At 46.3% G+C, this 12,062-nt stretch overlaps 2 protein-coding genes across 2 annotated transcripts; one reads left to right on the top strand and one right to left on the bottom strand.

The window, feature by feature from the left end:
• The first annotated feature begins 1,728 nt into the window (after positions 1–1,728).
• Positions 1,729–5,277, top strand: echdc1 (enoyl CoA hydratase domain containing 1). Its single transcript, XM_084444234.1, has 6 exons — positions 1,729–2,264; positions 2,704–3,288; positions 3,560–3,702; positions 3,890–3,942; positions 4,215–4,295; positions 4,516–5,277. Exons 2-6 carry the CDS (start codon positions 3,054–3,056, stop codon positions 4,934–4,936), a joined length of 933 nt encoding a protein of 310 aa, XP_084300360.1. The 5' UTR covers positions 1,729–2,264; positions 2,704–3,053; the 3' UTR covers positions 4,937–5,277.
• Positions 5,278–6,523: 1,246 nt separating this feature from the next.
• On the bottom strand, positions 6,524–9,433 carry LOC311314438 (E3 ubiquitin-protein ligase rnf146-like). Its single transcript, XM_084444791.1, has 3 exons — positions 9,331–9,433; positions 8,661–8,716; positions 6,524–8,458 (listed from the first exon to the last, which is right to left on the bottom strand). The coding sequence occupies exon 3, from the start codon at positions 8,444–8,446 to the stop codon at positions 7,373–7,375; it is 1,074 nt and encodes a 357-aa protein (XP_084300917.1). The 5' UTR covers positions 8,447–8,458; positions 8,661–8,716; positions 9,331–9,433; the 3' UTR covers positions 6,524–7,372.
• Positions 9,434–12,062: the final 2,629 nt, after the last annotated feature.

Genomic DNA, 12,062 nt, shown 5'->3' with positions numbered 1-12,062 from the left:
TCACTCCCCCCAGTATAAATACTGTCCACCCGCACCAATAAAGAACTAGCTTTTCATTGGCGTAGCTGGTTAAAACAGTGTCTGTCACGTGGGAGTCCCAGGTTCAATACCCACCTAGGGCATGCCGAAACGCATGGGTTACATGAGCAATGTGCACAGAAGCTCATGGTCTCACATCGGTTTGTAAGCAACCTCCCCCCTCCCCCCCAGAGCCTGACATAAGGGTTTCGAACTGGACAGCATAACCCTGACATACGGGTTTCGAACTGGACAGCTGAGAACGAATGGGTAAATTATGGGCAGGTTATTCTATGGCACTAATTATAATGACACTAATTGACTCCAAACCGCACAAAACTAGGCTAACTAGATTCTACTATATTCTGTAGACCGAGAGGACTCCAATGATGTTGTCCACCTCCTCCTGACAATTTGTCAGTGTTACTGACCGCTAGGCTAGATCGATGAGAAGACAACCATTTTCATTCGACAACTGTAGGCTACGTGATGGTTGAGGGACGACAGGTTCACTGTGCACTTAAAGAACAGCAACTTTGCTCCATGGCTGAAGTCTGTTGAATCCACGCGAAGGCAGGTGTGTATAGCCTAAATATTTTAAAGGAAAGTAATTCAGACTTGGCACAGTGGGAATTCAGGGCAGCCAAATTTGACCAAAAGTTTGGAGTGATATTTTTTCACTTTGTCACTAGCACTGCAACTCCCGTCCCAGTTGCTCAAAGGAGAACAAGATGCCTTTATACTCCTAACCATGGACAGATCCCTCAGCTCCACCCTGGCTCAGCTCACCTCCAGCACCATGGACAGATCCCTCAGCTCCACCCTGGCTCAGCTCACCTCCAGCACCATGGACAGATCCCTCAGCTCCACCCTGGCTCAGCTCACCTCCAGCACCATGGACAGATTCCTCAGCTCCACCCTGGCGCAGCTCACCTCCAGCACCATGGACAGATCCCTCAGCTCCACCCTGGCTCAGCTCACCTCCAGCACCATGGACAGATTCCTCAGCTCCACCCTGGCGCAGCTCACCTCCAGCACCATGGACAGATGAGATCCCTCAGCTCCACCCTGGCGCAGCTCACCTCCAGCACCATGGACAGATGAGATCCCTCAGCTCCACCCTGGCTCAGCTCACCTCCAGCACATTCCCAAACTTACTATAACTAATAACTGAAATACTATAATAAATGGTAAATTACACACTCCCATCAGGATCCTGGCAGCACTGTTCTGGATGTACTGGAGCTTTTGTGGGAGGAAGAGGATGAGTACTTTTTCTTATCTTTTTTTCTTGAGTTACTTATATTTATTTAGCTTTTTATATATAAGACTTTAATTTATATGTATATTTCTGTAATTCCACTGTTGCTTTGGCAATATGAACATTTGTTCTTTCATGCCAATAAAGCCGATTGAATTGAATTGAGAGAGAGGAGGAGGAGCCAAAGAGAGAGGAAGATGAGCCACAGAGAGAGAGAGAGAAGGAGGAGGAGCCAGAGAGAGAGGAGGAGGAGGAGAATGAGCCAGAGAGAGAGAGGAGGAGGAGGAGAGAGGTTGAGCCAGAGAGAGAGGAGGAGGAGGAGCCAGAGAAAGAGGAGGAGGAGAGAGGAGGATGAGACAGAGAGAGAGAAGGAGGAGGAGCCAGAGAGAGAGAGGAGGAGAAATTCTGACTTTTTTCTCAGAAGTTATTTCTGACTTTTTTCTCAGAAATTCTGATTTTAAAGTCAGAAATTCTGACTTTAAACTCAGAAGCTTAAAAAAAGAATAAACTCAGTTGTTGGCCCTATGCTCTTCCGTAGTTGTGAGCATAGACGTGTTCATATCTATGGTTCTGAGCGCGAGTGGCGACTGGGAGGCGAGATTAGCGTGGGTTGGTCATTTATCTGCGCGAGAATTGTGAATTGTGGCGTGTTAGCGTGACCATAGGCTGGAATGCGTGTGAGATTCGGTAGCCCTGGGAATTAAAGTAATAGAATCCCGTATGCAGTGTGAGAAACACAGAAATGCCGCGAAAAGCAAAACTGATGGGGAAAAGCAAAATCTGACGGACCGGACCCATGGGGGACGGATACTGTCTGTAGGAGTTCCCTGGCTCCAGAAGATGGCGGTAATGCACCACCTAGTATGCAAGCTGCCGTGAAACCCCACAGAAGAAGAAGCTCCGGAACCAAAGCAAAAGGTGAAAGCGCCGGGGTCGGTCCAACGTCATGGAGTGCTGAGCGTGACTGTATGGGTTTGTGAAGAATGTGAGTCGAGTTTCTTTGTCAATATCAAGAGTGCTTTTGGACAAGCTATAGGCTACGTTGTAAATGGTGTTGTACAGTTTTGGTCGATTTCCATCCCTTTCCACCTTGTCCTTTGTGAATTAGCATAGTGCTAGTGAAGTCAGTGTGCATACGTACGTTTCCATGCTACGTTAACGTACAAAACCTTGCCTTTTTAAATTTTTTATTTTTTATTGTTGCCAATAAGTATTTCTTAGTAATGTTTGCACTTTATCAGTGTTAAATGAGTAGCCACCCTCATCTTCCCCACTGTTGCGTCTGTCTATGCGTACTAACCCATTTTCTGCATATTGACCATTTTTTTGCACACACGACATTTAGTACAAAGTGGATTTCTACACTGTATCGAATCATTGTATTCCTGGTTATTGATACTCTCTTTTGTATTTGTTCCTTTCAGATACCATACATGCATATTCACCCTGCCTCTGTACTATGATACTGCATCCGACCACATACCACCGTTTGATTTCTACATAAACTACAAAGAACTGTTTCCGGCCTCCATGTCTACTCCCCACTGTGGATGAAGTGGTCCCAGCGCCCTGACACTCTTACTACTTTCAACACACACCGACCATATTTGTTGTAAATTTGGTCTTACATTGCATTCCATGTGGCAGTATAAAGGTCTTAAAAAGTCTTAGTCTTCACTTGCTGAAACCTGCAGATACCCTGCCCTCCCTCCCTCATCTCTGCATACCTTCCCGCATTGTCTTTCCTTTCCGTTTGGCCCTCCCCACCAGCACCATGGTCCTGTGTGGGGTCTGTGGGGTCCTCCTGAGGGCCATTAGGCTGGATGGCTGGGTTAGGATCCTCAGCAGACAGAACAGCTGTGTGTATGGCTCTGCCCAGAGCTTCGACCTGGAGCAGATCAGGAAGAAGCTCGGGGCTCTCCCTGGGGGATCCATCGATCTGATCCAACAAGAGTCTGGCATCGCAGTGCTGACGGTCAACAACCCCGCTCGGATGAACGCTTTCTCTGGTACTGTATGTGGCAGCTGTGCCCCACCTGAACTCACGGGACTATAAATCAAAAGCAAGCATCACTGGCTCTATCTGAATCTCCACAGTGGAATCACTGACTTCACAAATTCTACCTGGACAATCAGGGAGCTAGATGTCATTGATAATGCCACAGCATTCAAATTATTTCAAATCTTTATTGTTACATATGTGTGTAAGTTTGAAGGGCCTAGGGATAGATTTGGGACTGGTCCATAGGAAGCGAACCATGCCTGTGATGCCGTCCTCAGGTACCATGATGCTGGAGCTGGAGGAGAGGGTGACTCAGCTGGAGGGCTGGACGGAGGGGAAAGGTCTCATTGTCCATGGGGCTGCCGGAACATTCTGCTCTGGGGCTGACCTGAATGCAGTCAGAGCCATATCCACCCCCCAGGTGATGACCAAAGTTGACCCCCCCCCCCTCCTCTCCTCTCTGCCTGTGTCTCTGTCTTTTTCTGTTTTGGCCTCTTTGATATTGAATCTGTCCTACCCCCCCCCCCCCCCCACCCCCCGGACTTCCTCTCTCTCTCCCTCATTCAAGACTTTTCAGGTCTGATTTAAATAAGTCCCTTTTCTTGCAGGACGGGATGAAGATGTGCATGTTCATGCAGAACTCACTAACAAGGCTTCTGAGGTAGGAGATGGCTTCCTTCAGCTTTGCATACCCTGCCGACCGTTTGTGCCTTTCTGTGCCACTGTGCCTTATAGTATGGTATTGTATTGCATTGCATGGTCATGTGCTACAGTATGTATAAGTTTTGCTGCAACTAAGTGAATTATCTTTTTTGTAATGAATGAAGGTATTGTATACAATGAATGGCTGGAGGGAGGTATGGATAGGGAGGGAGGGATGTTTATGCCTATGGTCCTGTGTGGTCGATGAGCAGCCTTGTTCTCTCAGCGCAGACTGCCCCTGATCTCTGTTGCTGTGGTGGAGGGGAGAGCCCTCGGGGGAGGGTCTGAGCTCACTACAGCCTGCGACTTCAGGTACAGTAACGTTATGCACACCTCCATTACATATTGTGTCCCCGCCGGCACCTGTCAAATCACCTCACACCGTGGTTAAATGATGGGGATGGATGGTGGAGATGATGGCGACGACATTATAGCATGAGTTTACTTGTAACCCTACGCTTCTGCCTGCCTGTCTTGTCTTGTCTTGTTTGTTTGTCTGTCTCTCTGTCTGTGTCCATCTCTTTCTCTGAAGGTTGATGGCTCCAGGCAGTGTGATCCAGTTTGTACACAAGCACATGGGTCTGGTCCCGGGCTGGGGCGGAGCGGCCCGACTGGTCCGCGTCGTGGGCAGCCAGAACGCCCTGAGGCTGCTGGGTGGCGCCCTGAAGGTGGACCCTGAGCTGGGGCTGCAGATGGGCCTGGCAGACGGGGTTCTCGAGGCCCAGACAGGGGAAGACGGCACTGGCACCAGTGTCCTCCAAGAGGCAGAGCAGTGGCTGAGACGCTACATCAAGGGCCCTGCCCCTGTGATCAGGGCTGTGAAGCAGGTGGTCGTGTCGGGGAGAGAGCTGCCCCTAGAGGAGGCGCTGAGGACTGAGAGAGATGTGTTTGGCACGGTATGGGGAGGGCCTGCCAACCTGGCGGCACTGGCCAGCAAGTCCAAACACAAGTGAAGTGATAGGAGAGGAGCCAAGTGGTGTTTCAGATCTCTGCTACTTGGGCTGAACTGGACTCTGGACTGGGCTGTTGCAGCAAGAGGAAAGATGGGTTCCTGCTGTGGTGGAGTGACAATTAAGCGCAGGTTCTAATCAGAACCAGGTTTATTCGCATACAATGAATTTGCTTTGGTCATACAGTATACAGTAATGTCCAAAATAAGTGTCCTGGGGGTCCCAGGGCTTGTTGGAAGAGTCCCGCTGCAGAACTGTTCTTGTGCTGTGTGGTTTTGGTCCTGATGGACTGCAGCCTCCTGCCAGAGGGGAGTGCTTCAAACTGTGTGTCCAGGGTGGGAGGGGTCAGCCACAGTACAGGTGGCAAGTGAATGAACTTGTGACTGTTTCAAATAAAGTATGGCTTTTATACTGGTGGGTGATCATGTGGCTCAATCTGGACGTGATCATGTACTGAACTAGCACATGAAATGCCTTTGGACATTGACTGTGTTTAACACATTCTCTGGTGCCTTTAAGCTCATCTCTTTTCTAGTGAGGAGATTTTGATATATTGCATAAAATGATATTCTTTGTATGAAACAGCATTTTAAAGTCATATTATTGGGGCAGAGTAAGTGTAGTGCCTTCCATCCAAGTTCTAAGAGATTATTATCAGACAGAGCAGTGGTACCCATCAGATACTGTAGATACAGGCACAAGGCCCTGTTTGGATTCTCTAAATAATTAAAGTGCAAACGTCTCCTCCGTTTCTTGGAGAAAAATCGCTGATCTGTCAGGAAGTGGGTAGAAAAGGTAGACCTCGTTTTCAGCCATCTGATCGTGTAGGCCCTACATTGTACAGTAGGGAAATCGAGGGAAGGAAGGTTCTAGAGAATTCTGGGCTATTGTTTGTAGATTTCTGAGAAAAAATGAATTTAATCCATTTTGGAATAAGGCTGTATCATTACAAAATGTGGAAAAAGTGAATGGGTTTGAGTACTTTACGGATCCACTATAGTGTAGTACACCCAGTTTAGCTCACATCTACTCTCAGTAGATGCAGTAGATCATTTAATAGGCATTAGATAACATATACCATGATGGATGGTGCATTAGCACACATTTCAGAGAAAAGGGTGGAGGATTGGGGCCTGTGTGTGTGTGTGTGTGTGTGAAACAGCCAGATCCCTAGGGAAGGCCAGAGCTTTTGTCTACCTCCCCCTCTTCGAAGGTCATGTGTTTCCTGGCCAAACCCCAGGCTGTGGTGCTGCTTACACTGTGGCCAGAATCCCCAATCAAAGAGCGAGGAGAATCCTCCATCCACACAGAACAATACTAATATGCCAATGAAGTGTAGAATGCACCATTAGGCATGTCCTACAATGCAGTAACTATATTAATATGGATTTTTATATAACTGGTGAGACTTGGCCAAAAGGTATGCTTGACATACATCATACTGCACCACTAGAGCTCACATTTTCATTGAACAAAAAAACAAAATCACATCTTAAGTTGATGAAATTACACACGTTTTAATTTTTAAATTACAAACGGTGTAACAAAAAGATAAAGCAAAATCTGTTACAGTTAAGAGTTATAGTTCCTTTATTTTTTGAAGTCAGAATCAAGAGTTTAAAATGAGCTAGAAGAAAGACATTGAGAGCAGATAGGAAATATAAAAGTAATAACATTTAAAACTTAAAATGTCTTCAGGGGACAGTTGCTCTTCGCCAACCGTCTTAATCATCATCACCTTCACACAATAGAATTCACAACCAGAGGAAAACAAACAAGCAAAGCAAACAAACATTGGTTCAAACTAAAAGTCTAACACCAGTCCAATCCACCAGAAGTGTTTTGTGATTCATTCTCTCAAAACACATGCACAAGTTATGAACCAGACTTGGGTTTTGATTAAAGATAAATCATGAACCCTTAGACCATGCTGGGCTTTAGAGACACACAAATTAAGAATAAATTAGTCTTAGCTGTGATCGGGGGCCATAGTTAGTGGTAGTCGTGGGATATCTTTAAAGCTTGACAGTTGTAAATGAAAATACTGAACCACTGATGAGACAAAATGGGAAGAGACTGAAATCAACAACCTGATTCAATTCAGTCTCATTTCCGATTTACACCAAATCTCAAATGTAATCACGGAGGAATCACATATAGAGGCATACAATTATAAACCAACAACACACCAAAAATCAATACTCTAAAGGTTAATAAGTTCAATGAAGGGACACTTGGCTCTGGTCCAATGCCGATCACTATATTTAGTTAGGGAGATTCATCTTGGGATCATTTTCATTGGTTAAATCAAGATAAAATGGGGGCATCTTGGAAGTCTGTTGGTTGGATGTGTTACGGATAGCTTTACCTTTAGCCTGTTTCTGAGTGCTATGTTAGCTGAGAGTTACTGTCGGTGCAGAGGTTCGTGTCAGGATGAGTTCACACTTCAGTCACTGTGCACTCCCCATCAGGCCTTCTGGACCTCACACTGCTGGAGGAGGAAGAGGAGGAGGCTTCAGCCCCAGGAGGAGCCCTGTCATCTGGGTTCAGTCTCTGCCTCGTCGGCCTCTCCTCCCTGGGCTCCACGCGCTCGCCGTCACCCTCCTCGTCCTCCTCATCATCGCTCCAGCCCCCAGAGCCAGACTCATCTACGGAGGTGAGAGGGCCAGACGACCTGGAGGGAGAGGCTTCCTCCTCTTCCTCCTCCTCTCCCTCCCCGGCATCAGCCCGCTCGGGGGCCTCCGTGGGGCTGAGGTGAAGCTGGGCAAGGGCGTCCTCCAGAGAAGGGCTGGAGGGGCTCCCTGCCTGGCCGCCCAGGGAGGTAGGGGGCCGGGCAGGAGCGGGGGCTGTGGAGGGGCCTTGCTGTCCCCCGTCAATATCAGCCCCGTCTGCCGAGTTCTCTCGTCCCCCCGCAGCCCCGGCAGCACCGGCCTCTGTGTCCAGACGCAGTCCCGCCACACCCTTCTTGGGGATGTCCACAACGTCCCTCTTCATCTTGCGGCGGCGTCCATGCTCATTGCGGCGGTACTGCACCATGTTTTCCAGGTCCGCCACGTACAGGAAGCCCGCGATCAGCATCTCCGCCGTTTTCTTGCCTTTGGAGAAGGCGTCCTCCAGCTCGCGGCTGGTGCGCTCGTCGTACTGCCACCAGCCGTTCCTGCCCTCGTAGTACCAGGCGTGGTCCCCCGCCGCGCCCCGCCCCCCGGCCGACGCCTTCAGCTCCTCGGGTGACAGCAAGGTGGGCCTCTCCAGGAAGTCCTCGGGGACCTCCTGTCTGCAGAGGGCGCAGCGCTTGCTCTGCCAGGACGCGCCCTTCACGCACAGGAAGCAAAAGACGTGTCGGCAGGGCAGCTGGACCGGGTGGACGCAGCTCTGCAGGCAGATGGCACACTCTGGCACGGGCAAGGCTGGGGACGAGCCGCCGGAGCCGGAGCATGACTCTCCACTTCCTCCTCCCTTCTTACTGGATGGGAGCGAGCTCACAGTGTGGTCTACCTCGCCGCAGCTAGCCATCCTCGGGAAGTTCTATGGAGGAGGAAAGGACAAAGTAAAGAGAGAGTTACAAGAAATGAAAAACACCCTTAAAAGGTTTAGGCTATAGCTTGGTAGCTGGACTGTACAGTACTACTCATGCCTTTACCTTGAGTAGTGGACACAGCTCGGTAGCAACAACATAAAGAAACAACATAAAGAAATATCATCATCCAGTTACAGATAATGTACTTACTGTAATATGTGCTAATGCTGCTGTCTCATCAGGAGTACTGTTTGTTCAAACTCTCACTGTGAACATAAGACAATAGAGGTTAGTGAGGCTAGCAACTACTACCCAGATAGCAAACTTAGCTTATACTAGTTAGCTAGAATTTAGTTAGATAACATTAACGTTAGCTAACGTTAGCTGTGCTAGATAGCTCGATAGATATGACAACCAGCAAATAAATACGATTGCAAGCTAGCTAACGTTAATCTTTACCAGATACGTCAGCTGTGTCTAGCTGTTTTATTTTTGTTCTTATAGCTAACGCGTTCTTACAGTAGCTAGCTAACGTTCACGTTATTAGACAACTACAGCTATCTAACTAGCTGGACATTGCGCAAAAAACGAGAAGCTCAGCTTTAGCCTGTCAGCTAACCTGCTGGCTACAAGCCACATCTTGGCTAGACTTCATCTTGGCAACGTTACACGAATAACAAGCTGACGAATATCTAGCTAGCAGAAAGGACCATAACAATGAGACCTGTTGTAACTACGGAAATCAGCCTGTCAAGCTAACTATGCTAGCAAGCTAGCCTAGCTAACGCAGCTAACGCGACATTGGGTCGCAATGTATTGTTGTGCGAGTAATATTCCCTTTGGTCAGATATTACAATAATTACTTTCTAAGCTATCTTACCGTCTCAGGTTGTTATATCACGTTGTTGTGCGACAAGAATGAATTTAATGGTGTCCAAATTTGACGTTAGCGACTCAGTCTATTTTTCCTTCTTCGAAAAAAAACATCAAAGGAGTCCAATGACGTGTTCACGTACAGATTACGTTCCTTTTGTAGGAATCTCGCACACTCACGCCTATTTTGCATAAAAAATAATTTTTGTAATAAAAATAACACTACTACTACTACTACTATCCTACTACTACTACTTATAATAATAATAATAATAATAATAATAATAATAATTACTCATCATTACATCATCATCAACGTCATTTAAGTACGTACATTTTATTTATAGATGTATCACTTTTACAATGTTTAGGTTCAATACACATAAATATACTCATCAAATATGTATAGACAAGATTTAAATATATATATATATATATATATATATTGGGTCAGAGGAATGGAGGGATCATGCAGACAGTGAGGCTAAATAAGTATATAAGATATTATGACGCTTAATAAGCAGTGGTGTAGTGGAGGGTAAACTAAGGTATACGGAGTACATCACTTCTTTATCCATGGACCTGCAGTAGGCTATACCCAATTCTTTAAATGCAAAAGAATGCAAAAACTAAACATTTCTGCTACAGTATACACACTTATTTAGTCAGAGTATACCCACTTCTTTAGTCATGACTACACCCTTTATAAGTCTAAAAATACCGAAAACAGAGGCCTGGGCACACCATGTACAGTAGCCTAGTAGTAGCAAGGGTGGTCTTAAAGGGATACAGGGTAGGTCATAATTTTAATATATATATATATATAATTTTATATTGTTCCACTCTCACTTCCATAGCGGTATTTAGGAGAGTTATGCTGTGAGGGTAATGTTGGGGATAATGTTACAGTATGGAAATGCTAGCAATTGTTGACCTCAGGCCATGGGGAGCAAAGCTAACAAACAAATTGCTGTCAGTTGGTGAGATAAGATCTGAAGCCAGTCTACTGACACCAACAATGTTGGTGAGTTTCATGTTGTGGTTGACAGTGTCAAAGGCTGCCTAAGGTCCCGGAGGATTAATATAGCAGATGGCAGGGTCAGCAACCAGCAGGAGGTCGTTAGTCACTCTAACCAGGGCAGTCACAGGAAGCGCTGTGCTGCTTTCTGATACCCGATTGGAATGTATCCAGCAGCTTGTAATGCATTCTAAAACTTCAAAAAATCACAACATACCCATGAAAAGTTTTTTTTTACTTTTCTGGTGCAAACAAGACATGTTGTGTACACACAATTAAAATTAACTAATGAGCTTGTTCCTTACGTCACAGAAAATTTAAAGCACAAATTATCAGTCTGTCTGTTAGGATCATTCCTGAACCCAATAGCTTGTCTCAGAGAGGCGGGATGAAGGAAAAAGCCAAAACCGTGCATTTATTGTATATCCAAGAGTGAGGTGGAGGGTCTGGAGGAGCAGTTATTTTAAGATGCTCTGGCTGGTCCCAGAGCCCTGGTTCTCTGGCTGGGCCTGGTTCTTTGGCTGGCCCTGGAGCCCTAGTTCTCTGGTTAGGTCTGGTTCTCTGGGTTTTCTCCCCAGAGCCCTGAATCTCTGGCTGGACCCGATTCTCAGACTGTTCCTCCATCCAGCCTGGAGTCCTGGTTCTCTGGCTTCTCCCCCATCCAGACTGGTTCCCCGAGCAGGCTTCCAGCCTGACTTGGCCCTGGAGCCCCAGTGCTCCTCCTTCTCCTTCATCCAGCAAAGGCCCTCGATCCAGGCTGGATGACTTATTTGGCCCCGGAGCCCCGGTTCTCTGCCTGGCCCCGATCCATCCTGGAGACTTGTGTCTCTTAATACTTATGCAGTCTGGTGGTCTCAACTCTGCAGAAATTAGACACGAGTCTGAACTCAGCTGTCCATGAAGTAGACTGTCATCTCGCACTGTGCAGCAGCAGGGGTTGGAGTGTGATGCAGTGACAGACGCTCAAAAGTGCCTGGCTGGCTAGGCATTTGTTATTTTCTTTCACATGAACTATTATGAAAAATAGACATTATTGATTTAAAAGAATGGTTCTCTACCTAATATAAAATATCAGATAGAAGCATTTTATACATACTCAAAAGCATATTATGCATATGTGACTTGACTTGTGAGGGGTGGCCAGTGATTTTATAAGGGTGGCCATGCCCCGACCACCCCTTGGAGGCGCCAAGCTGTAAGCAACAATGCTGTAAATGTTGTCTCAATCATCAGTAACTGCACACAAATTATGAAAATTAGCAACATCAGAGAATGCCCACTATTCGTGTATGGCATTTATGGTGAAAATATTGAATGCATGATACATATTGTTAAGCTACTCCTCTGCCAAGATTATCATACCAATAAATAATGTTGACATATACAGTATAGGAATAAGAAAATAGCAACTAGAATTTGCCCACCAATTTGATACCCAAAAGTGCCCTGGCCCATGGACTATTTATATTTCCAAAATGAAGCCAAAAGAGGCAATCATTTTTATGACCAATATTAGAGTGTTTGTTGTATTGTGCTAGCCATCTGTCTTTTATTTCTTGTCATGAACTAAGGAACAAATGAACATATCTATTTTGATTTTGAGATGGATGGAATACTAAAGGTTTGCTTATCCCCAAAAGCCAAACGATAAGAAACACACATACACTTACAAACCCATTATAGTTTATTTGACATACAGGTGCCTTTGATTTCTGTTCAGG

This window comes from Borostomias antarcticus (genome assembly GCF_949987555.1).
Source record: "Borostomias antarcticus genome assembly, chromosome: 10".
Lineage (NCBI taxonomy): Eukaryota > Metazoa > Chordata > Actinopteri > Stomiiformes > Stomiidae > Borostomias > Borostomias antarcticus.
The sequence above is the reverse complement of the archived record's forward strand: the minus strand, read 5'-3'. Positions and strand labels throughout refer to the sequence as shown.

What these genes read in the sequence shown, in the direction of transcription:
- LOC311314438 (XM_084444791.1), bottom strand. Translation starts at nt 8,446, where the DNA reads ATGGCTAGCTGCGGCGAGGTAGACCACACTGTGAGCTCGCTCCCATCC.
- echdc1 (XM_084444234.1), top strand. Translation starts at nt 3,054, where the DNA reads ATGGTCCTGTGTGGGGTCTGTGGGGTCCTCCTGAGGGCCATTAGGCTG. An exon ending in TCGGATGAACGCTTTCTCTG is followed by an intron (nt 3,289 to 3,559) that starts GTACTGTATGTG and finishes TGCCGTCCTCAG; the next exon opens with GTACCATGATGCTGGAGCTG. An exon ending in TCACTAACAAGGCTTCTGAG is followed by an intron (nt 3,943 to 4,214) that starts GTAGGAGATGGC and finishes CTCTCAGCGCAG; the next exon opens with ACTGCCCCTGATCTCTGTTG.